Source organism: Trichechus manatus, unplaced genomic scaffold (assembly GCF_000243295.1).
Source record: "Trichechus manatus latirostris isolate Lorelei unplaced genomic scaffold, TriManLat1.0 scaffold00037, whole genome shotgun sequence".
Taxonomy (NCBI): domain Eukaryota; kingdom Metazoa; phylum Chordata; class Mammalia; order Sirenia; family Trichechidae; genus Trichechus; species Trichechus manatus.
Window position 1 is genome coordinate 1,421,967 of NW_004443973.1, and position 27,460 is coordinate 1,449,426.

The 27,460-nt window shown below is 37.6% G+C and overlaps 1 protein-coding gene across 3 annotated transcripts in view; it reads right to left on the reverse strand.

Moving 5' to 3' along the window:
• DNAJC10 (DnaJ heat shock protein family (Hsp40) member C10) overlaps positions 1-22,583 on the reverse strand; it is a 49,102-nt gene extending 26,519 nt beyond the window's left edge. Inside the window, exons 1-10 of one of the 3 annotated variants that reach the window (XR_002823953.1) lie at positions 22,400-22,583; positions 20,597-20,946; positions 18,337-18,502; positions 16,630-16,680; positions 14,095-14,177; positions 10,777-10,908; positions 10,126-10,219; positions 8,747-8,824; positions 7,165-7,208; positions 5,924-6,061 (exon numbers count right to left, since the gene is read on the reverse strand). Coding sequence is in view for 2 of the 3 variants with exons in the window: in XM_023730505.1 (XP_023586273.1) it covers positions 5,924-6,061; positions 7,165-7,208; positions 8,747-8,824; positions 10,126-10,219; positions 10,777-10,908; positions 14,095-14,177; positions 16,630-16,680; positions 18,337-18,502; positions 20,597-20,800 (990 nt within the window). In the remaining variant the exon portion in view is untranslated. Of the gene's footprint in view, positions 1-5,923; positions 6,062-7,164; positions 7,209-8,746; positions 8,825-10,125; positions 10,220-10,776; positions 10,909-14,094; positions 14,178-16,629; positions 16,681-18,336; positions 18,503-20,596; positions 22,325-22,399 lie in introns of those variants that run through there. The other 2 variants (XM_023730505.1, XM_023730506.1) reach the window with 2 other exon arrangements.
• Between the last annotated feature and the right edge of the window lie 4,877 nt (positions 22,584-27,460).

Genomic DNA, 27,460 nt, shown 5'->3' on the forward strand with positions numbered 1-27,460 from the left:
GCTGCCCCTGAGTGTCTGAAAGGAAATTGTGTCCCTGCTCCCTAGAGCGACCAGGTAGGTGAATTTTACAGCCAGACTATGAGCACCCTACTCTGTAGGCTGTAAGGAGTGGGGGGCACCACTTATTCTTGGACCCCTGCAGGAGGTGGCTAGGTGGCGTGGGTGGAGCCACCAGTCCTCCAGCCCCTGATGTGGACAGGTAAGGCACCTGCTTAAAGGGCAGAGCAGTCTCAAATGTCACAAACCTGCCACTTCACAGCTTAAACAGTTGAAGTTATACTTCAGGTATTTACCCTGTTGTACTGTGGTAGTGAGGGCTTACGCTGTTGAGATGGGCCCACACAAGTCTATGCTGGGGTGGAAGGCACTCAAAGTATGCAGACCCCTTATGCTTGTGCCTAGGCAAAGGAGCTGTGCCAACCCTGAGGTCCTGGCTTAGGGGAGCCGGTAGCTTATTTTTTCCCTGTTAGTTTGTTCCCTCTCCAAGGCCGGGAGAACGGTTCAGGGTACCTTATGGAATCTACTTCCAGCCCAGGGGACTCACAGATCACTGAAGCCGGCCAGGACTCTGCGCAGAGCGGGGAGGGAGGAGGTAAATGGGAGAGAGACTTTTCCTAAATGGTTTTTTTTTTTTTAAATCCCCGCAGTAAACCACATGCAAGTACTTATCTTTAGCCGCTTGAGTGCTGCTTTTCACTGGTTCGGAGTGTCCAAGTAGACTCTCTGCTGCCAGATCTTTCTTGATGTGGAATGTGCCTCCTCAGCGAGCGAGCACACTGAGCTGCGCACCCTGAGCTGATCCGGATTGAAGGGCTGCGGCTCCCGCCGGGTCAGGTCAGGTGACTCCTTGCTGCTTCCAAACCATCTCTCCCTCCATCACTCAGTCCGATTCTTCAACTTTACCTTGTTCAGGGCTCCTAGATATTCATATGCAATCAATTCACTTGTTTTTTCAGGTCTCTGTTGTAAGAGGGACATAGAAAGCCATCTAACTACTCCACCATCTTGGCCCTGCCTCCGAATCCAAGTAAAATGAAATCCTTGACAACTTCAATCTTTGCTTATCATGATGCTGCTTATTGGCCCAGTTATGAGGATCTTTGTTTTCTTTATGCTGAGGTGTAATCCATACTGAAGGCTGTGATCTTTGATCTCCATCAGTAAGTGCTTCAAGTCCTCTTCACTTTCAGCAAGCAAGGCTGTGTCATCTGCGTATCACAGGTTGTTAATGAGTCTTCCTCCAATCCTGATGCCTCGTTCTTTATATAGGACAGCTTCTTGAATTATATGCTCAGCATACAGATTGAACAAGTATGGTGAAAGGATACAACCCTAATGCGTGCTTTTCCTGATTTTAAACCACGCAGTATCCCCTTGCTCTGTTGAAATGACTGCCTCTTGGTCTATGTAGAGGTTCTGCACAAACACCATTAAGTGTTCTGGAATTTCCTTTCTTTGTAATGTTATCCGTAATTTATTATGATCCACACAGTTGAATGCCTTTGCATAGTCAATAAAACACAGGTAAGCATCTTTCTGGTACTCTCTGCTTTCAGCCGAGATCCATCTGACATCAGCAATGATACCCCTTGTTCCATGTCCTCTTCTGAATCCGGCTGGAATTTCTGGCAGTTCTCTGTCAATGTACTTCTGCAACTGTTTCTGAATTATCTTCAGCACAATTTTACTTGCGTGTGATATTAATGATATTGTTTGGTCTGGTAATTTCTGCATTCTTTTGGGTCACCTTTTTTTGCAATGGGCACAGATATGGATCTCTTCCAGTAAGCTAGCCAGGTAGATGACTTCCAAATTTGTTGGCACAGATGGGTGAAATGTTTCCAGCCTCACAACCGTTTGCTGAAACATCCCAACTGGCATTTCATCAATTCCTGGAGGCCTGTTTTTCGCCAATGCCTTCAAGTGCAGCTTGGACTTCTTCCTTCAGTACCTTTGGTTCTTGATCATATGCTACCTCCTGAAATCGTTAAATGTCAATCAGTTCTTTTTGGTACAGTGACTCTGTGTATTCCTTTCATCTTCTTTTGATGCTTCCGGCGTCCTTCAGTATTTTGCCCATAGAATCCTTAAATACTGATAAGGACTTAGAACTGGAAAATTGGAATGGATCTTAGTGCTATTATGTTTTCAGAAAATCAAACCACATACAAGTTTTGTAGAGTAAATACACCAACAAAGATCTTAACTTAAATATGTTTTAGATCTAGGTGTCTTACTTAAAACATAAACAACTGAAAGAGACACATCTTCCTCCTAACAGATTTCCTGTATTTCTGCCCTAATTTTTTCTTGGCCTTTTTTTTCCTCACAGAACTCTACTGCTGGCCTAGTTCTCAATGAAGTTGCTGTTGCTAGACTGCAGCAATGCTGACATCAAGGAAATATATACAGGGGTTGACAAAACGAAGTTTAATAATTCTGATTTTACAACATCTCCTCTTACTCCCCTTCCAACTTAGATTCCTATCCTCATCAGCAGGAATTCTTAAATACGTATTTAATTATAAACCATCTAAGTTCACAGCTTAATTATACTCAATATGAGAATAAGTAGGAAAAAACTGGTATAACTTAAGAATAGAAATTAGTTTTTTTTTTCCCTTAAGTTTAAAAAAATCTATAGCATAAATATTCTTAAAGATTTGTATGAAGTAATTTCCATCAAAGCATTTAAAATGTCAAAACAGAAATCTTCCCTACCTAATGCCTATAACTCATTCACTTTACCCATTCTCATTATGAAGATTTAAAAAAAAAATTCTATAGCAGCTTAAATAAATATGTAAATTACTAATCCACTAGAACTTCATTATAACCCTGTTGTCTTAAAGAAAAATTTGGTGGAGTTACATCTACAACGGATATTTTCTAGCCTTTGAATTTCACCCTCCCAGACATAGTCTTTTATATTTTTTTTAAACCTGGCTGCTTTTAAGGAGGGTAACGGACTCTTTAAATCATCACTTCCAGTTATTATATGTCCAGTGTTAATCATTTATATTTTCTAAGATGGCATCTGAGCTTGCAATTTTATGTCACAAAGCCCAAAAATCTCACTGAGAAATGAGACTGCAGTACTGAAGTGAAGAGCCTATGTTAAGTGTTGGGTAGCATCATGGACTGAATTGTGTCCCCCAAAAATATCTGTCAACTTGGCTGGGTCATGATTCCCAGTATTGTATGACTGTGTACCATTTTGTAAATCTGATATGATTTCCTTATGTGTTGTAAAGTCTATCACTATGATGAGATTATATGTGATTTCCTTATGTGTTGTAAACTCTATCACTATGATGAGGTTATATGTGATTTCCTTATATGTTGTAAGCTCTGTCACTATGATGAGGTTATACTGATGAGGTCTACAAGATTGGATAGTGTCTTAAGCCAATCTCTTAAGATATAAAAGAGAGAAGCAAGCAGAGACACATGGGAATCTCAACCATCAAGAAAGCAGTGCCGGGAGCAGAGCACATCCTTTGGACCTGAGGTTCCTGCCCAGAGAAGCTCCCAGACCAAGGGAAGACTGATACATCACAAGGACCTTCCTCCAGAGCCAACAGAGACAGAGAAAGCCTTTCCCCGGAGCTGATGGCCTGAATTTGGACTTGTAGCCTACTAGACTGTGAGAGAATAAATTTCTCTTTGCTAAAAGCCATCCATTTGTGGTATTTCTGTCACAACAGCACTAAATGACTAAGACAGGCAGGGTGTAGGCAATTCGCATGAACTGACAGCAAGAGTGCAAACAAGCACAACTTTTCTGAAAGGCAAACTGGCAATCTGAACTGAATTTAAAACTGCTGCAGCTGCTCCATTCTAAGTACATAACTGAAGAAGTGCAGAAAGGTGATCATATAAGTGCCCAACACAACCTTGCTTATAATCATGAAAAAAGAGAGGATTGTTTAAACTAAGCATGTCACATTCAGTCAATGAATTACTATTTATGGATTGTTCATTACTAAAAAGATAATATATATATACTCATTTACATAAAAAACATATATACTCATTTATATAAATAAATGTATATATACATTATGCATATACCTATGTATATACAATGTATACACACATTAGCACATGTAGTCATTGACATGGAAAGATTTTTCTGATACACTGAGTAAGAAAGCTGGATCAAGGCTGTGACCTTTTGGAAGCAGATCACCAGTCTGTCTTCCAAGGCACCTCTGGATAGGTTCGAACCAACCTTTCAGCTAGCAGTTGAGTGCTTAACCCTTTGCGCCACCCAGGGATACAAAGTGGTAAGTGCTCTGGAAATAAAATAGAGCAGGGCAAAGAGGGAACGATGATACCAACCTGGAAGTGGAACGGGAGGTGGAAGTTTGCAATTATGAAGGTATTTATAGAGAGAACTTTCAGCAAAGACTTAAAGAAGGGGTGGCAGGTGACCCAGTGGATTTCTTGGGGGAAAGCATTCTGGGCAAAGAGAAATGTCACTGCAAACGCCCAAGGGTAGGAGAGTGCCTGGCATGTTTGCAGAACAGCAGTGATGCCAGTGTGGCTGGAGCAGTGGATGTGAGGGCAGTAGCTGACAAGAGAGAGGTACAGGGAAGAGGGGGAGAGGAAGCACAGGCCATTGGCAAGACTGTGGCACTTTCTCTGAGAGAAATGTAGAGCCATTGGAGAGTTTTAGACAATGGAGTGGTATGATCTGGCTTTGTTCAATATGGCTGTTATGCTAAGAATAGATTGCCAGACTGCAGCGGGGAAAAGCTTTAAACGGAAAGACCATGAAAAGATGTTGTAGTAAATTCAGGTGAGGGATGATGGTAGTTCATACAGGATGGGGGCAGTGAAAGCTGATTATGGAAACATTTTAAAGATACAGCCACAAAGTTTAAGACACAGGCTTTGTTGATGCACAAAGGGTATGAGAAAAAGAGAAGTCAAGAATACACCAACATTTTTGGCCTGAATAATAAAAAATGGAGTTGCCATCAACTGAGATGAGGAAAACTGTAGGTGGGGATTTATGGGGATGATCAACTTATAGATATTTAAGTTTGAGATGTTGACTAATATCACAGGGGAGATGTTGAATAGTCAGTAGAATATATGTCTGGAGTGGAGGACAGATATCTGAGCCACAGATATAAACTAGACAGTTGTTAGTATAAAGCCATAATCGCATACATATTTAAGAGCTGGAAAAGTATTTACTAAGATATGATGGTGGTTGTCTATGGGTGGTTTGATTTTAGGGAGTTTTGCCTTTTTATACATTTCTAAACCATGTATGAATTTCCATAATGATTATGTGCCATCTTAATCTCAACAGAGGCAAAATTAGAACCCAGAAAAGAAACTAAAGGAAGTTTGTCTTTTGTCAGAGTTCTTTACTTTCTTTTGTAATTCCCTATGGATCTCTTTTATATCCCATTATTTATTTTAGCTCCTTGACAACAAGCTAGAACCTCAGTTTCCTCATTCATAAAATCACAGAGGTAAGCCACATCAGATTTCCAAATTTGAGTTTATATCAGAATCTCACAGGGTGTTTTTAAAACGAATAGATATTTGGGGCTAGGCCAAACCTACCAATAATCTATATTTTAACATTAGAAAATATACAAATAAATGAAAACGCACGGTATAAATGTTGTTTCATTTAACATAACAGTGTACTCCATACCGTCAAGAGTTTAAAAGTGTAATGGTGTATATGAGTTTAAAAATAATCCTTATAACAGACATTACAAACTAAATATGCCTTAAACAGAATCCCAGAAATAAAATATTTGTTCTAAATAAGTAAATGTTTAACAATCAGATAATAGAAACTGATGCATTTCCTTCATTACTGTTTACAAAACGATGTATTACATTTGACTGTGTGTATTTATATGTAAAGAAATTATTTTAAAGTGATTCATACCAAAACACCACTTTGCTCTTTGTTATTTAAAGTGGCTCCAGGAGGAAAATATGCCGTAGTACTTGTTGTAATATCCAAACTTTTACAAAGGTTGTCCTGGGTGGCACAGTCTATCCATCCTACATTAACAAGACCATCCTAAAATGGAAAGAAAAAATATGTATAGGCCATGGTGTAAATGAAGAAAAAAGTTATACAAATTTGGCTTTACTTAGCTAAAATTACAACTTTTCCTTTATAAATTTAAACTTTTTTTAAGAGCACTCAACTTCTTGAGATAATGAACTTTAGTTTTCCCAAACTAAAAAAAAACCAAACAAACACCAAACCCATTGCCGTCAAGTCAATTCTGACTCACAGTGACCCTACGGGACACAGTAGAACTGCCCCATAGTTTCCAAGGTGCAGCCTGTGGATTCGAACTGCTGACCTTTTGGTTAGCAGCTGAATTCTTAACCACTGCGCCACCAAGGCTCTCTTAGTTTTCCCAGATATTAACAATCTACTTTCAGACAACTGTTTTTACAATTTGGTACAGAAAGTGGACTATTCAAGAATCTCTTTCAGGTGTTAAGAAAAATCAAACTATTACGTAAAGCTTTTAACTGTCCTTTGAAAAATTATCATATAGTTTATCAGGCTCTGTGTGTGTCTGCATGTACATTTAAATGAACACCTTTCCAGTTTTCACCTACTGGGGCTAAGCTCCTTTAATCAGCAACAAAATCCTACATGTAAAGTACACTTCTCAAGACTTCCGAGTTCTGGAAAAAATTTTTGGACCAGGTAAGTTGGTAAACAAATAGAGGTCTGACATACATTTATTTGAGATCCCAGGGGAAGAGAGAGAGAGAAAGGGATAGACACAATAGCTGACAAGGTAACAGCTGAGAATTTTCCACAACTGATGAAATATACTAATCTATAGATTCAAGAAGTTCAATAAATCTCAAGCAGAATAAATAAGAAAAACGCTAATACATAACTCTCAGGTCAAGGATGAAACCATAATTAAATCACAAAATACTTGTGAGTGAATGACAATAAAAGTACCATATGTCAAAATTTATGGAATACAGCTGATTAGTTAGAAGGACATTTACAGCTATGAATATATTTATCAGAAAACAAGAAAGATTACAAACAAATGACTTAAATGTTCCGAAGAAAATATTTGAAATCAATTTCTAAATGTGTTTCTTAACATGGTGACAAAGTTTTACAAAATGACTGATGCTTACCAACATGCCACTAAGCCTGAGTCGTGTCTGAGTAGTCAAACAATCTGGGGGGAGGAAAAAAACTCATGAGGCAATTTTAAGTTATTAAGACTGTAGCTTCATTTACCTTTCCACCAAACCACCATGCTGATTCTAAGGCAATTAACTGGGCTTTACTGATAAATATTGAGAAATTTATTTACCAGGTAGATACTGAGGTCAATGTCTCATTCTACATACACACACAAACACACACCGTCACTCTTTTATTCTCTCTCCTTAAACCCACTGCCTTCGAGTCGAATCTGACTCATAGTGACTCTATAGGACAGAGTTGAACTGGCCCATAGGGTTTCCAAGGAGCAGCTGGTGGATTCAAACTGTCGACCTTTAGGTTAGTAGCCTGAGCTCTTAACCACTGCACCACCAGTGCTCCTCTCTCTCCTTAGTTTCACAGAATTTCTAGCAGCAGGGAAAAGGAATAATTTTCTCTCAAGCATCTCTTTAGGAGATCTCTTTAGGATCTTTTAATTCTCTCCTATCAAGAATTCCCTTTATCCAAGAGATCTCATGATTCTGGGGAAATAAAATGTATGGACCTATTTGATAAAGATATGTAAAAGATCCTCAAAATAAAATAAAATCTTAAAATAGCTTCTTCATTAATTATATGAAAATTCTATACATCTTTAATGCTAGGATACATTGAGGTAGATTTAGAGAAAAGGGAGCTGATAGCATTGCAGGGCCTACAGAGATAGATAAGAGCAATTTCTCTGCAGTGAAAAGTAAAAGAATGTGTTTAAAGTTTTGTTTATGTGCAGATGGACAGAACTGCAGGCGTTAGGCCAAAATGAGACAACCTCTCAGTGACAGGCTAAGTTAAGGTGGATTTTTGCTGCAAGGCAACATCTTCCTAACACAGACCTTACTGGATAGGGTGAGTGAGTGATTTTAGTTGTAAGGCAATGCCGTCTCATGGCACCATAAAGGTAAAGAAGTGAAGTGTGGGGAAAAGACTTATGTTGGGATTAAACATATGAGAATGTATTAATGAATTAAGATCTTTTGTGATAGTGGGACCTATTTTCAACCAATCTCATTATTTGAATAGAATTTATAGCTTGTGATTTGGTATGCAGGGTACCGAATTTTCAACTTAATTCACTAAGGTTCATAGAAATGGGAAGGTGTCTTCTTCAAACACATAACTTTATGAGGCAAATGTATTAATTTCTCATATGCAAAAGTATGAGGCAAAGTACATAATTCTGAAATTATTATTTCTGGAGGGGTTATATATGTCAACAATTATTTTTGCAATCTGCCAAACACATGGATGGATGGCTATCTGAAAGTACAATTTATCACACAGTTAAGCTGATAAACTTGTCCACTGATACATTAAAAAATTAATAATTTTATAACCACTTACATGTAAAATAATGGAAAAGGTAAATAGTCATTAAATAAAAAACTATAATCTTGGGTATAAATTATATTTTAAAGTAGTGAGGAATCAATATAGTAGCATTTAAAAACAATCTCCTAAAATTTAAATGTCATGGTCTCTTCATCACAACAAAATAACAAATAAAATTACCTCCTCCTTTGGAACAAAAAGTGATCAGCCAGCCAATACCAGCAGCAAAAGCAGTTTGTATGGAGTTAACAAAATTTCCTTAAAAGAAAATGAAGCAAATTTCTTATCATCTATTACTTGATAATGGAAACATTATTCAAAAGATTTTTGCCTTCTAATCTCCACCCTCTTTCCATCCACTCGGAGTATTACTGTTTAACTTTCTAAAAATCCTCGAGCACGTCAAATTCCTTCTCACTGGCTCCCTTTTCTTATATAAAATTTATCTTTATTATTTCATTAAGAAAAAAATTCAAACTGGCTAACAAGGCCCCGTATGATCTGGGCTTTGTTTACCTGTTCAGCTAGTCGTTATTTCTCCCCATACCACGCTATCTCATTAGTCATCTTTAAACTCATGGAGATGTATTGCCAGTTCCCCAAACACACAGTGATCACTTAAGACTATTTATTTTCAAGACAGATTGGATATGACCTATTTTAAAAGAAGTATTTTCTAACCCTTCCTTTCCTCAACTGGATTGTTTTGTGTCCTTTATGCTTCCCTAACTACCTAAGCTCACCTCTATCATAATAGTTACTACACTACATTTTAAATGTTTACAAATGCCTCCTTCACTAAAATATGAAATCGATAAAGGCAGGGATTATATATTTTAACACTGCAGCTCCAGTATTTTAATACAGTTTCTGGGATATAACTGGTATTCAGTGAATGAAATGAACATCCTTTTAGTTGTGAAGACTGTCGAGGTCATTTCATGGTTAGTTCAGAGCAGTTACATTACCTAATTAAAGTCACTTGATGAATTACAAGCCTAAGATTACAAGAGTTTTTAAACTTTAAAATTAAACTAGATAGGCATTAATTTACTGCCTGATATACTGATGGAAGCAATGAAACCCTTGTATTATTAAACATTTAGATGTACTTTGAAAGTTGACTTTTCCACCTAAGCCGATCTCATATCATTTTCCACATCTTAATTGTTTCAGTTTCTGTATAGACATAATTCATTTGTGAAATGTCCACCATTTAGCACAGGTCAGAGCCAATGACACAATTCCCCTTTAAGAAGTTTGGAAAAGATATTTTAAAATGTCACTACTATGATCAAGGAAACACCGGTGCTGCAGTGGTTAAGAGCTACGGCTGCTAACCAAACGGTCGGCAGTTCGAATCCATGAGGTGCTCCTTGGAAACCCTATAGGACAGCTCTACTCTGTCCTATAGGGTTGCTATGCGTCGGAATCGACTTGATGGCAATGAGTTTTTTGGGTTTTATTATGATCAAAATCTTAATATTGGTACTGGAAAACTTAAAATATTGATTTCAAAGTATTCCTGAAAATCCAGCATATCAAGAAAATAAAATTACCTGTCCATAATTCTGTCACCGTGCTTCTAACATGCTGCATGGCAAAACTCACTAAGTCTTCCTTTGATCTGTCACCATGATACTTCACTGCAGCCTGTTTTTTTAATACAAAGAGAAACATCTTTTACTTTTTCTTTTTAAAGCTCACTAACAATAATACCAAATACTTTTGCTTCTGCATTATTTTGAATAATACAGTAAGATCTGTCAATAGTATAGTATACATCCAAATGATACTCTAAGAATATGACTGTACAGATTTCATGGGCAACATTGTAACAACACTATGTACAGTAGTTTTCATTTAGTTTCATCACTGAAAAAAAAAAAAGACATCAGAGCTTTATATTCATTGAGACAACACCCGTAAAATACTTCGTAAGTCCTTAAGTATTCACATTGGTAAATTATGCTTTTTAAGATGGAAATTGAAGCTGGCAAATATTTAATTCTGAAACAAGGCAAAGTCAAAGTAATAGCATCTAAAAGCATTCATAACATACCTCAAAATGTTTAACTAGAGCCTTGATGACAGCACCTAAAATAAGACTTAAAAATAAAAACATTCTACAAGTTCACACATTGTTTTTTCTAGTATTTCACTTGTTATAAAGTTTCACAAATTAAAAAAATGCTAATATTATCCCTTACCATTCCAGACCTAAAAATGAAGAGGCTGGGATAACTGTTGACTCCTTTCATTCGGCAAAGCATTCTATCATCACCACAGTTAACAGCTCCAATTCGAAGTAATCCATCCACTTCTTTAGCAAAGTCTCTCCACTGTGAGGAAAAAGCAACATATATGTTCCCCTGATAACTTTCTTTCCCTTAAACTCTTCAAACTATACATTTTTTTAAAAATTTAATATTGTGTTTTTTGGTAAAGTTTACACAGGAAATTAGGTTCTCATTTAATAATTTCTATACATATTGTTTCGTGACATTGATTCTTTGTCAGTATTCTTGTTATTTCAATTTTGGTTGTTCTGTTTCCATTAATCTAGCTTCCCTGTCTACCCTAGCTTCTCATCTATTTTGAGGAGCACGGTACTCATGGGTGATATTATTTTACGGGCCAACCTGTCATTTGGCTGAAAGCGGACCTCTGGGAGTTTAAAAAGTACCTCAGAGTGACAGTCCTGGGGTTCATCTAGTCTCTACCAGTCAAGTAAGTCTGGCCTTTTTTAGGAATCTGACTTTTGTTCTACATTTTTCTCCCATTCTATCAAGACCATCTATTAGGTTCCTGGTTGGAACAGTTGGTAGTGGTAGGCGGGCACTGTCTAGTTCTTCTAGTCTCAAGGTAGGCAATGTAGTTGTTTGTGTAGACTACTAGTTCTACAGACTAGTTTCTTCTTTGAGTCTTTGGTTTCCTTCTTTCTCTTTCAAACTAGACATTCTTTTTTTTTTTAAATTTTTTTCTTGTACTTTACATGAAGGTTTACAGAATAGTTTCTCATTAAACAGTCAGTACACATATTGTTTTATGACATCGGTTAACAACCGCATGACATGTCAACACTCTCCCTTCTCGACCTTGAGGACCTTTTTTTTGGTGAAAACATACATAGCCAAAATTACACCATTTTGAAAATTTCTACATGTACAATTCAGTGACATCAACCACATTCTTCCAGTTGTGCTGCTATTCTCACTATCCTTTTCCGAAATATTCCATCACCATTATCTTCAACTCCAACTGTCCCCTAGGTTTCCCATCAAACCTTTTGAGTTGCTGTTGTGAATTCGATCTCATATAGATAATTCTTTTGTCCCTTAGATGAAGGTTTGAAGAACAAACAGTTTCTCATTAAACAGTTAGTACACATATTGCCCTATGACAATGGTTAACAACCCCATGACATGTCAACACTGTCCCTTCTCAACCTTGGGTTCCCTATCACCAGCTTTCCTGTCCCCTCCTGCCTTCTAGTCCTTGTCCCTGGACTGCTGTGCCTCATAAGTCCCGTTTTGTTTTACAGGGCTGTCCAATCCCTGCTGAACGATGAACTTCGGGAGGGGCTTCACTACTGAGCTAAAAGGGTGTCTGGCGGCCGTACTCTCAGTGTTTCTCCGGTCTGTCAGGCCACCAAATCTGGTCGTTTTTTGTGAGTTAGAATTCTGTTCTACATCCTTTTCCAGCTCTGTCCAGGACCCTCTATTGTGATCCTGGTCAGAGCAGTCAGTGGTGGTAGCTGGGCACCATCTAGCTGTACTGGACTCAGTTTGGTGGAGGCCGTGGTAGCTGTGGTCCATTAGTCCTTTGGACTGATCTTTTCCTTGTATCCTGTTCTCTTCATTCTCCCTTCCTCCCAAAGGGGTGAGACCAGTGAAGTATCTTAGATGGCTGCTCACAAGTTTTTAAGACCCCAGACGTTACTTACCAAGGGAGAATGCAGAACATTATCTTTATAAACTGTGTTATGCCAACTGAGCTAGATGTTCCCCGAGACCATGGTCCCCACAGCCCTGTGCCCGGCAATTCAGTCCCTCAGGGAGTTTGGAAGTGTCTATGGAGCTTCCATGACCTTTCCTTGTACAAGATGTGCCAGCTTCCCCAGTAATGTGTACTGTCTTACCCTTCACCAAAGTAATCACTTATCTATTTTGCCCCCCCCCCAACTCCTCCCATCCCTGGTAACCAACAAAGATTGTTTCTTTTTGTATGTAAACTTTTACATGAGTTATACAGTAGAGGTCTCATACAATATTTATCCTTTTGTGATTGACTTACTTCACTCAGCATAATGTCCTCCAGTTTTGTTCCTCTTACTCTCCTGTTCTGAGTTCCTTTTGTTTGAGGATTTCTTTTCATTTGGTTTTGTAGGTTTTGTTTTTACTGAGACTTTTACGTTTTTCTTCTTTATTTTGATGAGTAGGTTTGTTAACTTTGTGGTTACCTTGAAATTTACCCATATCTTCCTAGATATGAACCAGTCTATTATTACTTGGTATCACTTGACTTCCTCTCCATTAGAAGGTTCTATATCTACACCGTTTCTTCCCTCTTTTATTGTTCTGATGTTGTTGTCATTTACAGATTAACCTCTTTGGTTCCCTTTTGTAATTCTGGTTTTGCATAGTCCTTAAAAGTTCATTTCCTAGGTTGGTATCTGGCTAGTACAATCCTATGTCCTATATTCAGCTTGTGGTCTGATACTGTTTGTTTTCAGATCGAAGGACTTCCTTTAATAAAGCTCGTAAGTTTGGTTTGGTTTTTACATAGTCCCTTAATTTCTGTTTATCTGGAAATGACCTAATTTCACCATTGTATTTGAAGAAGAGTTTTGCAGGATATATTATTCTTGGCTGGCAATTTTTTTCTTTCAAGGTTTTATATATGTCATCCCATTGCCTTCTTGCCTGCATGGTTTCTGCCGAACAGTCTGAGCTTAGTCTTATTGTTTCTCCTCTGTATGTGACTTTTTGTTTTTCTTGAGCTGCTCTCAGAATTTTTTGTCTTTGGTTTTAGCAAGTGTGATTATGATATGCCTTGGTGATTTTCTTTTGAGGTCTATTCCTATATGGGGTTCGTTGAGCTTCCTGGATGGTCAGCTTTTCATCTTTCATGACATTGGGGAAGATTTCTGTCAGTAATTCTTCATTGATCCTCTCTGTGTCTTCTGTTTTCTCCCCGTTCTGGAACTCCGATCACTCGCAGATTTTTGCTTTTGATTGCATCCCACATAATTCTCAGGGTCTCTTCATTTTTCTTCGTTCTTTTTTCTGATTTTTCCTCAAACAGAGTTGTATCCAAATTCAAACTAGACATTCTTAATATGGAAACTTTTAATGAAATAAAAACCATACACATTTGAAAGTATTTGATAATTCTTTCTAGCAGTTATATCAATAGAAAAAAAAATCCCAGTATACTAAAAAACAAAACAAAATCAAACTTAATTTAACAGATCAACTAGAAATAATAAAACTTTAATAATAATCAAGATGGAAAAAAATACATACTGTGGGAGCTAAATCATGGCAGTGTGAACATCCTGGGGAGTAAAAATTTACAAACCACAGTTCTCCAGAATTAACAGCAGCATCTAAAATACAGAAAACCAAACCAATTTAGAATTATTTACTAAAGATATGTGCATATTTTAGCTTAAAAAAAAAATTTCTTTTTGGTGGGATCAGAATTAAAAATACTCAGTCATAAATCTTTCATCCTGCCTTTATCATTTTTTATACAAAATTTTTTCTATAGAAAGAAAATATTTCAACTGTCAAACAATGTTCTTTTTTAAAACTTTTTCAAGCCCATACTTGAACACCAAGATAAATATGGCCGTGAAGCCGTAAAGAAGTGGCACTGGTTAAGCACGTGGTCAGTCAAGTAATTCTGACAACTGCCTTAAAATCTGAGAGAATCAAGTAAGAGAGTTATGTGATAACATGTAAAGGGAGTTGTGGGGAATAAAACAGAACCTTTGCCCTTAAGACATTTACCTTGGAAAATTACGTTGTTTGAAAAGTATAAAATCAAGGTTTTTGACAATTAAAAACATTACAGAAATTTGCTGAAACAGATTTGAAGACCACATGTCTAATCAATAATAAATTATATATTATAATCTTTAAGATAACCTGATGCAAACAAATGACCTTTATTCATTTTAAAATTATAGTAAGACATCACAACAGCTAATATCTGTTGCCAAAGACAAATGTTAAGAAAAGTCACAGGTGCTTTGAGCTCCTCTTTAACTTCTTGAACTTGTCTTCAGTAGGATACCTGTATAGTGCAGGTACTATTTAGAATGACCAATACAAATGTGAGATGTTCTGTTTTGGAAATACTATCTATGACTTGTTTATAATAACTGATATATTGATATAATACTGTATTGTAACATATATAAAGATAATATGTTCACTGGAAAAGGTGCAAAACACTATCTTCTGTACTGAAGTTGAACACTCTGGGGTCCCACTACTGACAAAGGTGAATCACGTAATTTGGATGAACTCTCCCACTGCAAACAACAGGAAAACTAGACAAAATATGAAACACCTCTGTTGAAAGCATCAGAGTTATCAATGCAGTGAAGAACTAGGGGGTCAAGATACATATGTATACAGAAACAAGAAAGCCAGTGTTTGTCAATGCTAGAAGACGCAGTCGAGAGGCTGGAAGCTAAGCAGAACTTCCAAGAGATTCATGAGGCTGCTGCTGTTGTCAGTTGCCATGGAGTCAATTCCGACCATAGCGACCCCATGTGTGCAGAGTTGAACCACTCCGTAGGGTTTTCAAGGCTGTGACATTTTGGATGCAGACTGCCTGGCTTGTCTTCTAAGGTGCCTCTGGGGAGGGGGTTCAAACCTCCAACCTTTCGGCTAATAGTCAAGCACTTAACCATTTATGCTACCCAGGGACCTCATGAGGCTACAGGACCAAAAATGGGGTTCAGGGCACATCTAAGGAAGGGTCCTATAAATAAAGTTGAACTGGAAAGTGACCAGCTCTCTCAAGGTCTAAAGCTCAGCCTTTGAATAATTTCAATCCCTGTATGGATAAAGCTGATCTGAGATTGACAGTGACCCAGAGGAAAAATGTAACTCCTCTCTGGAGGAGGAGACCACACATAACCTTAAAATAGTTCTACAATTATCTGTAAGTTATACAAAAAGGCAAGACTACGTAACCAAAAACTAACAGAAACAAATGGTAATAGAAAAACCCACACCAGAGAGGCTCAAGTGATGTTTACATGAGTACAAACTAATACTACTATCCGTACTTGCCACCTTTCCCTGCCTTTTTCTATAAAACTTTAGGATACTGTTGTTTTTAATTATAGTTGTACAAAGCTTGAAAGTGTAAGAATCTATTCCAATATTTGTAATTTTCTAAAATGCAACAGAAAATACAACTATATTTTTACAGTAGAACTGTATTTTCACACCAATCACAAATTAAATCTGCTTCTAAAATAACCACATACTTATCCAAAACTCTGAAATTAAAACTTTTTTTGTAAGTTTGCAGCAAGCTCACCTGGCATCTACACCCGACCTGAAATGACATGAGTCTATGTATTGTTTTTCCTCTTTTTTCAGTATATATAAAAATGCATTTCACTGCAGAAATATTAATGTCCTTATTATGGTACACTGCTTCAGATTCTGCTAGAAGTGCTATTTAATATATAATATATACCACATTAAACATCAGTTGCTGTCAAGCTGATTCTGACCCATGGTGACCCTACGTGTGTCAGAGCAGAACTGTGCTCCACAGGCTTTCCAATGGCTGATTTTTAGGAAGTAAATAGCTTTTCTTTTGAGGCATCTCTGGGTGGACTTGAACTTCCAACTTTTCTTTTAGCAGCTGAGCACACTAACCATTTGCACCACTAAAGGACTCCACCATACCGTATTACCTTTCTAAAATCCAAAAAAATTTCTGAATATCAAATGCATTTGTTCCCAAGAGTTTTAGAAAAGAGACTGGACTTATACTCATCTTAGAAAATCATATGTCCCCAAACTTACCAAATTCTCTTCTATCCAACGTTATGATTTCAGGATCATCATCATATATACCTAATTTTCAAAGCACATAAAATTATAAAATGAAAACTTCACCATCGGTTAAAGATTCACCTAAAAACAGATAACTCACTCTTGACTCTTAATCAACCTATAATTAGATTACTATACTAAACCTCAGACTTGAAGAATCTGCAACAAATAGCAAAGAGAAAAGCCAAAGTAAACAATACCACTGGTGATACATTTGAAGAACGATCTAAACATATAATACTAGTTTCCTGATACGCACTGTCACAGGTGAAAGGTGTTGGGTGGTATCTTGGTATTCACCTCCAAAGAAAATTTCTATTATATATGTTTTAAACTTATTATTTTGAAATAATTATAGACTCACAGAAAGTTGTAAAAACAGTACAGACTTCTGTGTAGCTTTTACTCAGCTTCCTCCAATGATGACATGTTAAGTAGCTGTGGCTCAATATCAAAACCAGGAAATTGACACTGGTTCCATACTGTTAACTAGACTACGGACTTCATTCAGTTTTCAGATTATACCATTTTTTAGCAGAAGTGGTATCACTTTAAAATATTTTCTATTACTAAAAATCGTATAATTCAAATATTTGTAGAGGTAGAGACAAACTTATAAATACAAATTTTATTTATTATAATAATTAACACCACTGTGAAAAAATTTCTCATTATTATATAACCTATCCAAATAATATTAATGATGGCTATACACCAGGGGTCAGCAAACTTTTTCTGTAGAGGCCAGACAGTAAATATTTTAAGCTTTGCAGGACATATGGTCTCTGCAGCAACTATTCAACTCTGCCGTTGTAGTTCAAGAGGAGCTACAGACAATACATACACAAATAAGCGTAGTTGTGTTCCATTAAGTTTATTTACCAAAACAGGCTGGATTTGACCTGTGAGATGTAGTTTGCCAACCCCTGATATAGACTATCAAACTGTGAACATCCTGGGGAGTAAAAATTTACAAGAGATGACCTGTGAGAGGTAGTTTGCCAACCCCTGATACAGATTATCAAACTGTAGGAAATTTACCTGAAAACACTATTTTGACGAGACAGTCTTGAGAAACAAACTTCTAGATATACGTTTACAATATTTATTTTATTTAGTCAAATATAAAACTATGCTTCAATCCTTAGCTTGCTTCTGAGGCTAACTAATGATGAGGAGAAATACCGATATTGGTATGCTCGCTTCCTGCCTTGATGCTCCTGTTTACCTTCACTCTCCCTTGGTCTTTGTTTCCTCCCTCTTTTGCCTTATTTCTTTCTTATTCCTGTCACCACCTTGAACCTTTACTAATAAAGGTTCTATATGAGAATAGCATTTCTACTGAAGAGATCACTATTAGGGCTTAGAAAAAATGACTGTCTAAAAAAAAGAGGCTTCAATATTTAACTTCTAATGCAAACAGTTTCTTGAGTTGAACAGCAATCCTTATTTTAAAGTTTTTAACAAGATTATGATCAATAACACCTTCATACCTACACAGATAATACCTATATAAGGACTTACTTTCCTTCTGTATTCCACTCCCATGGTATCTTAAAGGGAGGGTCAAGGTGATTTTATTAACTACGTAAGCTAAATGCTGAAACAAAATTAACTTTTCTAAACTCGTTCAGATTAAAAAATAAACAAATTTCCTAAGTACTAATCATATCTTACCAAAATCATAACGGTAATAGTTCCAGCTTTCATACTGGCCTCCTCCTTGATTATCTGCAAGTCCTTTTTCTCCATACTTGTCATACTTTTTCCGCAGATCTTCATCTTTGAGTACTTCATATGCTCTGTTTATTTTTAAAAAATCACCGTGTGCACTTGGATTATTCTATTAAAAAAAAATCAGATATGACAGTTGTTTCAGATACACAATCCAAGTCTCTTCAGAACCTAAATGTAGATTTAATTAAATCCTGAGATTTAATTAAAGATACCAGGTAAGGCCCTTAGGTATGACAAATGGTTTCTGCTCCACTGCTAACCTAAAGGATAGTGGTTCAAACTCATGCACTTGTGCCAAGGAAGAAAGGCCTGGTGATCTGCTTCCATAAAGATCACACCCAAGAAAATCCTATACAGCAGTTCTACTTCATAACACATGTGGTTGCCATAAGTCAGAACCAACTCGATGGCAACAGGTAGATACCAGATAGGAGGGGAAGTACAATATAAAATGAGTTATCATGGGTTGAAATAAAAAGAACTACTTCAAAGAAACTACAGTTTTCAAAAAAGAATAATAACAGGAAAATGAGAACTGATTCTTCAAAAGGTCAATAAATGTGATCATACAATGTAAGACATTCCTTCTAAGAAATGTATCAGAAAAAACTGATTAATGAACATTTTCAAATTCTTAGTTTTGTAAATATTATTTTACTCCTAAAACATTTTCAAAGAAATAGATTTGTAGATTCTTTTTTCTATTTGAGACAAAATCAACAGATTAACTAAACGAAGGTATGTGCCCCAATCCATCAGATAATTAAATAAGAACTAATTATCACACGAACAATTCAAAACTGGTTGGAAAATGTTCATTTGTTAAGAGAAATGAGTGAATCCACTCAACAGCAGTGGGTTTGGTCTCTTTGCTTTTTTATAGCATCGGTTTCTTGAAGGATTTTTTCACTTAAATAAGACTTGGATAACAAAAGGGGCTTTGGTGGCCCAGTGGGTGGTTAAGCGCTTGGCTGCTAAGTGAAAAGGTCAGTGGTTTGTACCCACCAGGCACTCTGTGGGAGAAAGATATGGCAGTCTGCTTCCGTAAAGATTTACAGCCTTGGAAACCCTATGAGGCCGTTTTACTCAGTCTTATAGGGTAGTTGGAAACCCTGGTAGCGTAGTGGTTAAGTGCTACAGCTGCTAACCAAAAAGTTGGCAGTTCAAATCCACCAGGTGCTCCTTGGAAACTCTACGGGGCAGTCCCACCCTGCCCTATAGGGTCACTATGAGTCGGAATCAACTCGACAGCAACGGGTTTTTTAATAGGGTGGTTATGAGTCAGAATTGACTCAACGGCAATGGGCCTGGGCTTGGATAAGGAAGGTCTTAGGTCTTTCATGTGGAAACTTAAAAGGAAACATATTTTGAAATTTAAAAAAAAAGATCGAAAAAATCAAAACCCTAAATATAACAGTGTAGATCTTAGGAAAAGATTACCAACTAGCAAGGCTTTTAAAGAAACATTGTTTCTGTTGCTTAGCTTTATGGAACCAAATAAAATAATCCTATTTATACAATTCTAACTAAAAAATAAAAAACCGTAACACAACCATGTCTTTCTCCTTGCTAATGATGAGTATCAAACCTTGTTAAGAAAAAATTAATAAAATAAATTATAAAAATACCATAAAAATGAAAACTAATTCACTTTGGAAAGATTATAGTATTAATACATATTTATAATTTACTCTATTTTGACTACACTGAAGTTTTAATTTATACTACTTTTTAACTCTGATCTATGGACTTGTGCATGGGAGAAAATACTAAAAATTCAAGCGTGCTAGTATTAGCCATTACTGCCATTTTAGCAACACATGTCCTCTAAGTCCTAAAAAAAAATAATTTTTCTCTTACTGTTCTAGGATACTTGATCTTAATCTACTTTTTACTAAGTAAACTATGCCAATTAGTTCACAGACATTATTGTTTCTGTTTTAGGATTAATATCCTTAATAGAAATTTTGGCAATGAGGTCACAAATTAAGACAGAATTGCATTTTAGGTATTGACATTCCTTCTCACTGTTCTAAACTAGAACATTTTGCTCTATTTCTAGCATAGTAGTTGAATTATGATTTTTGACTTGCAACTTTCTTAAGCATTTTGAATCACTAATTTAAAATAATTTAAATACACATCAAAACTTGCTAAAATACATTACTCAGATATGTTTTAAAAAGAAATTGTTACCTACCGGGTTTTTATCAGGATGTAACTTCAACGCCAACTTCTTGAAAGCTTGTCTTATTTCTCTACTGCTTGCAGTTTTGGATACTCCTAGTAAACTATAAAAATCCTGATCCGTTTCCACTAAAATGGCCATATACACCATTAAAACACAGACAATGATTTTTTTCAAGTCTCTGACACAGTCGCCTTTATATAACCAGACACCCATTCTTGTTCTTACACAAGTTCTGACTTTAGTGAATATTAAGACACACTACTGGTTCCAGTTGATACAGTATACAAGGCTGAGAACTTCTGTTCACACTACTCCATGGGTGAATCAAACATTACAAAACTGTCTCCAAAAACGTTAATCTAAAGAGAGGAAACCAGGCAATTAAAATACATTTCAAACAAAATAGCAATAACAAAATTTGTTAATCAAATAACAGTCAATAATACACTCTCCATAAAATGGCAAATCAGGGTGAGTGTCCCAGGCTCTATGCTTCACTGCTTCCAAGCAGCTAGATTTGTGAAAGCACCGAAGATAGCAGAAAAAAGGCAGTGACTGTTGTAGCTAGGTAGAACATTTAAAAATAAAAACAAAACTTATACAATCAGAAAAAGCCCCTGATCAACACCGGAACACAAGGATAGGAAAAAACTATGTTTCTTTCCTTTTTCTACTCAGCTTCAGGGTAGTCTTTTTTGGTAATATCTTCTCCTTTTTGACTACTTCTTTATCCCTTTAAGGCTGTCCAGTTTTCATTTTAATTAGTTTTACTTGTAGGAAATGTCCTTTCGGGGCACTACAAGGCAGCGCAGGGTGTAAGATTTTCCAAAGAGCTGTACTTTTCATGTAACCCTTCCAAAAATGGCACTGAATTATAATAATAGGTAACTTACATGGAATGCCATTTTCTTTTTCTAATTTTTCTCAGAAAGTGTAAGAGAGAGCATTTTACAAAAATGGTAGAATAATAACTGAATGTTAACAGTGCAATTTTTTTGCAAAGTTTGTTAGGTATCAACAAAAATAGAAAAACAGAAAAAGGAAAAGGGAATTATAGACACGCTCACCTCTGTAGGGTAAAAAGAATCTCCATCATGTCACATTTTAACTTGTATACTTTGGTTCTAAAGATCTTAGTGCTTTGAAAAATCTAACTTTCCTAGGATTTCTGTTTCTCCTTTCCTCTAGCGTACAACTTCAGTCCTAAAATTTTTCTCCTTATCTGGGAAAGGTCTTCAGATCATTCTAATCCCTTCTTTTGAGCCCCAAAATACGTATCTTGTAAGATATGATAGAAATTAATATCGAGACTCAAAAAGAAGAAAAAAAAAATGAATATATTCTCAATCACCACTTTGGAATAAATGGTCCTCCTAGCTTAGAGACTGCTCTCAGTCAGGGTGGGTGTGGCTGGTCAGCCCGGCGCAGAACTTAGCCGACAATTGGAAACTGCAGGTAAATGCAATGTGGAGCCCTCAAGCTGCCACCACTCCTGGATGGGATGCGGAGAGAGGGAAAGATGGAGATGGGAATGAAACTTTCAAATGCTGCTGGCGTCTGCAGTCTCAGGTCGGATTATGAAAGTGAGGTTAAAGTGAGAAATTGGAGCAAAAAGCGGGGAACTGAAGGGCAGAGGAAGGTGGTGTAGACAATTTGGATAACGAAGATGAGGAGCGAGAACAAAATAAAGTGGCTGCGGGAGGTGAGTAGAGCTAGAGGTTCAGACGCACACATCTATTTCACCCCTCCCTTGCCGAAGGGCCCAGGACGCCGTAGGTTCCGGCAGAGCCCCGGTTCCCTGCCCGTGCCCACCTCGGTGTTGCAGGGTCGCATCCTGCAGCTACTCCCGCATCCTCAATCCAAGGCGGTGGGCCCTGCCCGGCCGAGCCCAGGTAGTGCCTGCGGGAGGGAAGCACGTACCCTCGGCCGGCCGGCCGCCGCGATCGGGATGTGGGAGGACGAGCCGGACCGGCGGCGCAGCGACAGCGCACGGCGAGGACCCGTTGGCTCCTCGCACGCCGGTCTGCACGGCGGGGCCGGGGCGGGGCCTGGTGCGGGGCATTGTGGGAAAAGCGTGGAGGACGCGGGTTGGGAGCACCGGCCCCAGGCCTGGTAGACGAGGCGGCGGGAAGGGCAGTGTAGGGTTAGGTTGACGTGGCCATCTGCGCCGGATCCGGCTCCAACCCGGACCTGAACCGCTGTGGCTGCGCAGCCCGCGCCCTGCTCCTTTGCTGCCGGCGCCGCAGCAGGGAGGGAGTTGTGAAGCCCGCCCCTTCTTGGTCTTGTTGCCATGGTGACGGGAAACCCGGAGGACGGGTTTTGGCGTGCGATTTCCCAGCGACCCTGTTCTTAAAGTGAAGTCGGGTTATAATTCTAGACGGGATTTGTCTGGTTGATTGGTGCGTGAGGCAGGGAGGGGAAATTTTGCGGAAAAGGGGAAGCTTGACTGAAGTGGCATTGATAGCACTGTCAACCTAGAGGATTGCAAAGGCAGTAGGAACCTTTGGAGAAATTATTTACGAGTGCGTGTGTATCAATAAGGAGCTCTGGTGGCGCAGTGGATAAAGAGGTGGCTGCTAACATAAAGGCCGGTGGTTCCAACCTACCAGCCCCTCAGCGGGAGAAAGATGGGGCAGTAAGCCTGCCTAACGATTACAGCCTTGGAAACCCTATGGGGCGGAACTCTGGTGGCGTAATGTCTAAGAGTTTGGCTGTTAACCAAAAGATCCGGCAGTTCGAACCTACCAATCCCTCCTTGGAAACTATGGGGCAGTTCTTCTCTATCCTATAGGGTGGCTATGAGTCCGAATTGACTCAATGGCAACAGGTTTGGTTTTAGTTTGGTTTATCAACAAAACATTTATTGAGCATTCTTGAGTATTTCCTGGCTTGCCTGAAATACAAGATAGAAACTGGGGAGTTACTGGAACTTCTCTCACTTCCTCACCTTTACACCTCGAAGATACGTACAGAGCTGCAGCAATATAACTAGAACAACTGAAGTAGCTACATTTGCAGTCACCAAAAGAGAACAAATCATGGTGAAGAGGATGCCTGCTTATACGCCAGTCCAGGGATGGATTACCCAATAAACAAGGTGCATACAGGGATTGTTTGTGTTTACTTACTAATCTCTGATGTGAAAAACAGATGAAATTGTGCACTACAGATTAGTAAGTAAGCACAAATCAGCCCATGCATATCTTGCTTACTGGTTAATCCGCCCCTGCACCAATCCTAACATAAAATACATTTGGTAACATCTTCATGGATAGTAGAGCCTTGGTGGAGCAGTGGTTAAGAGCTTAGCTGCTAACCAAAAAGTTGGCATTTCAAATCCAGCAGCCATTCCCTAGAAACCCTATGGGGCAGTTCTACTCTGTCCTATAGGGTCGCTAGGAGTCGGCTAGACTCCTTGGCAACCTGTTTGGTTTGTTTGTTTTCCCCATGGGTAGTAAATGTCAGTTTATAAGAAATTGATGACTACCTAGGATCCACGGCTAAACTAATATATAGTAGGAGAGAAGAAGAAGTAGCAAGAAGAAAGGCAGAAATGTTAGAAGCAGCCTGATGTAATAGTAGTTAACACGTGCCAGGAACTGGTCTAAGCACACATTTTACATGTATGAACTCAATCCTCAAATCTTCCAAATAGTCTTATGAAATAGTGCTACACAGTTGAGGAAACTGAGACACAGTATGTGATAGATCTGGAATTCACACCTCGGCAGCCTGGCTCCAGAGTTTGTGATATTATTGTGGACCCACAGAATGCTTAGAGTGAATTAAAAAGAAAGAGAGCAAAATGGAAAATTTAGTAGGGGCCAGATTATAGATAATTTTTATGCCATGATAAAGACATGCAGTTTATCCTTTAGGTAATGAGGAAGCTATTTAAAGCTTTAAGTAAGGGACTGAGAAGATCAGATTCATTTTAGATCATGCTGGCAGCTATGTGGAGAGAGAATTCAAGACTGGAGACAGGGAAAGCAGTTAGGAGACTTAAATAGAGTAAAATTGGCAAGAAATAGTGATTGGTTGGATGTGAAAAAGAAAGGAGAGGGAGGTTAGCTTCTGGTTTGGGTGACTGAATGAGGACTTGTTTAGAGAAAAGTTGAAGGGTGGTGATTTGAACATAACTAGTTCAGGGTCCCTGAATTATGTCCAAATGTATGTTCCATAAAGCTCATGGGAGATGTCTAAACTAGAGAAAAAATTAGGGAATAATCAGCTAATCCGTGATAGTTGGACCCTTGAGAATGAATGAGATCAACCAGAGAAAGTGAGCAAAATAAGAGCTGTGGACCAAGTGTAGAGGACCTGGGGTGGTCAAACGGTTTGCATTTAGCTGCTAACGGGAAGGTTGCCACGGGAGAAAGGCCTGGCAATCTGCTTCCATGAAGATTACAGCCAAGAAAACTCTATGGAGCTCAGTTTTACTCTGTAACATACGGAGTCACCATGAGTTGGAATCCACTCGACTGCACTGGTTTTGGTTTTTTTTTTGTTTTGTGGGACCAAGCATAAAATCCTGGGGATTTCTCCTATCAAGAATGTAAGCTCCATAAAGACATAGATTTTTGTTTTATTGACTCGTCTCCCCAGCTATGCCTAGCACATGGTCGGTACTAAATGTTTTTCTTAGCTACTCTAGTTACTTTAACTTTCTGTATAAAGTCTAGAATAAACTTGTCTATATCTATGAAAACAAACAAACAAACCTTGCTGGGAATTTGATAGGATTTGTGTTAAACCTATACATAATTTCATGGAGAATTGACATGTTTACTATGGTGAGTCTTTCAATCCATGAACAGTGTACCTCTCCATTTATTTAGATTTTCTTTATTTGATCAGTGTTCTGAAGTTTTTAGCATATGAGTCTGGTACAAGCTTCCTACACTTTTTTTAATAGTTGTAAATAGTATTGCGGAGCCCTGGTGGCGCAGTGGTTAAGAGCTTGGCTGCTAACCAAAAGGTTCGCAGTTCAAATCCAGTTCTTGGAAACCCTATGGGGCAGTTCTACTCTGTCGTAAGGGACCCTATGAGTCGGAATCAAATTGACAGCAACAGTTTCTGTTTAAAATAGTGTTGTGTTTTTGTTTCTACATGTTCATTGCTAGTATATAGAAATACAGTTGCTTTTTATGTGTTGTGTATTTCGTGACCTTGCTAAATTCATTAATACTTCTAGGAGTGTTTTTATAGATTCTTTGAATTTTTCTACATAGACTACCAAGTCATCTGTAAATAAGGAGAGTTTTATTCTCTTTCTGATCTGTATGCCTTTTATCTCCTTTTCTTGCTTTATTGCACTAGTTAGAACTTCAAGTACTATTTATTTTTGAGTGAGCTTTAGTAGTTTGTCTTTTAAGAAAGTTGTCCATTTCTTCTAAATTTTTAAACTTTTGTTCATAATATTTTCTTATTGTTCATTTTAGTAACTGTAAAATCTGTAAGATGTCACCTCTCTCATTCCTGATATTGATAATCTGTTTTTAATCCTTTTTTCCCAATTGGTCTGGTTAGGGGTTTATCAATCTTACTCATGTTCTTAAAAAACAGCTTTTTGTTTTATTGATATTTCTCTATTGGTCTTCAGTTTTCTATTTCATTAATTTCCTTTCTGATCTTTATAATTTCCCCATTTTTTACTTATTTTGGGTTTAATTTGCTCTTCTTTTTGTCACTTAAGATGGAGGCTGAGGTAATTGATTTAAGACCTTTCTTTCTTTTTTCCTCGTGTAGGCATTTTGTACTATAAATTCCCCCCTAAGTACCGCTTAGCAACATCCCTCAAATTTTGATATGTGTGGTTCATTTTTATCCTACCCAAAATACTTTCTAATTTTCCTTTTGATCATTTCTTTGACTTATGCATTATTTAGAAGTGTGTTCTTCAGTTTCCAAATATTTGGGGATTTTCCAGAGGTCTTTTTGTTATTGGTTTCTAATTAATTCCATTGTGGTCAGAGAATATACTTAGTATGATTTCAATCTTTTTTAATGTATTGGGTCCTGTGTTATGGCCTAGAATATGGTCTGTCTTGGTCAGTATTCCATGTACCCTTGAATAGAATGTGTATTCTGTTGTTATAGGTTAGAGAATCTATAAATAATAACTGGGTCAATCTGATTGACAGTGTTGTTCAAATCTTCTATATTCTTATAGATTTTCTCTTTACCTGTTACCAAAGTATTGAAATCTCTGACGTTACTTGTGAATTGTCTATTTCTCCTTTTAGTTCTACCAGTTTTTGCTTGTATTTTGAAGCTCTGTTATTAGGTGCATAAATGCTTTGGATTGTTATGTCCTGTTGAAGACTTGGCCTCTATTTGTTTCCTGTTTCTTAGGAATCACTGTCCTTCACTGACTGATGTCCAGTGTTGTGAAAACAATTTTGTCATGTATTTTTTGGGTGTTTCATTTGGGAGGGTAAATCCAGTCCCTGTTACTCCATCGTGGCTGGAAGTCTTCCTCTAAACTTTTCAACACTTCCTTTTGTTCCCTCTGCCCTAGGATTGATTGCTGCTTCTTGCAGTTGCTGCCTCTTTAATAATTTTGTGTTTTTGTTTCTTCAGTTCTTAATACTTAATTAACAATTCTTTATTTAAATTCTCTCTGATAACATAATTCGTGTTGCTTCTGTCTCCTGAATTTCTAACTAATACATAAATTGGGACCAATAGTAGTTCCAGGAAATAGACCTTCAAACATGGAATTTTGGGATTTTGAAATTTTTTTTTGGTGTTTTTGTATGCTTGCATGTAGTGTTGAGCTCCTTTAGGCTTCCTCATTCTGCTTTAAAGAGATACCTAAATTTTCTCTTACCTCTGCTACTGTAAACACTGGGACTCATTTAAATCGCTGTT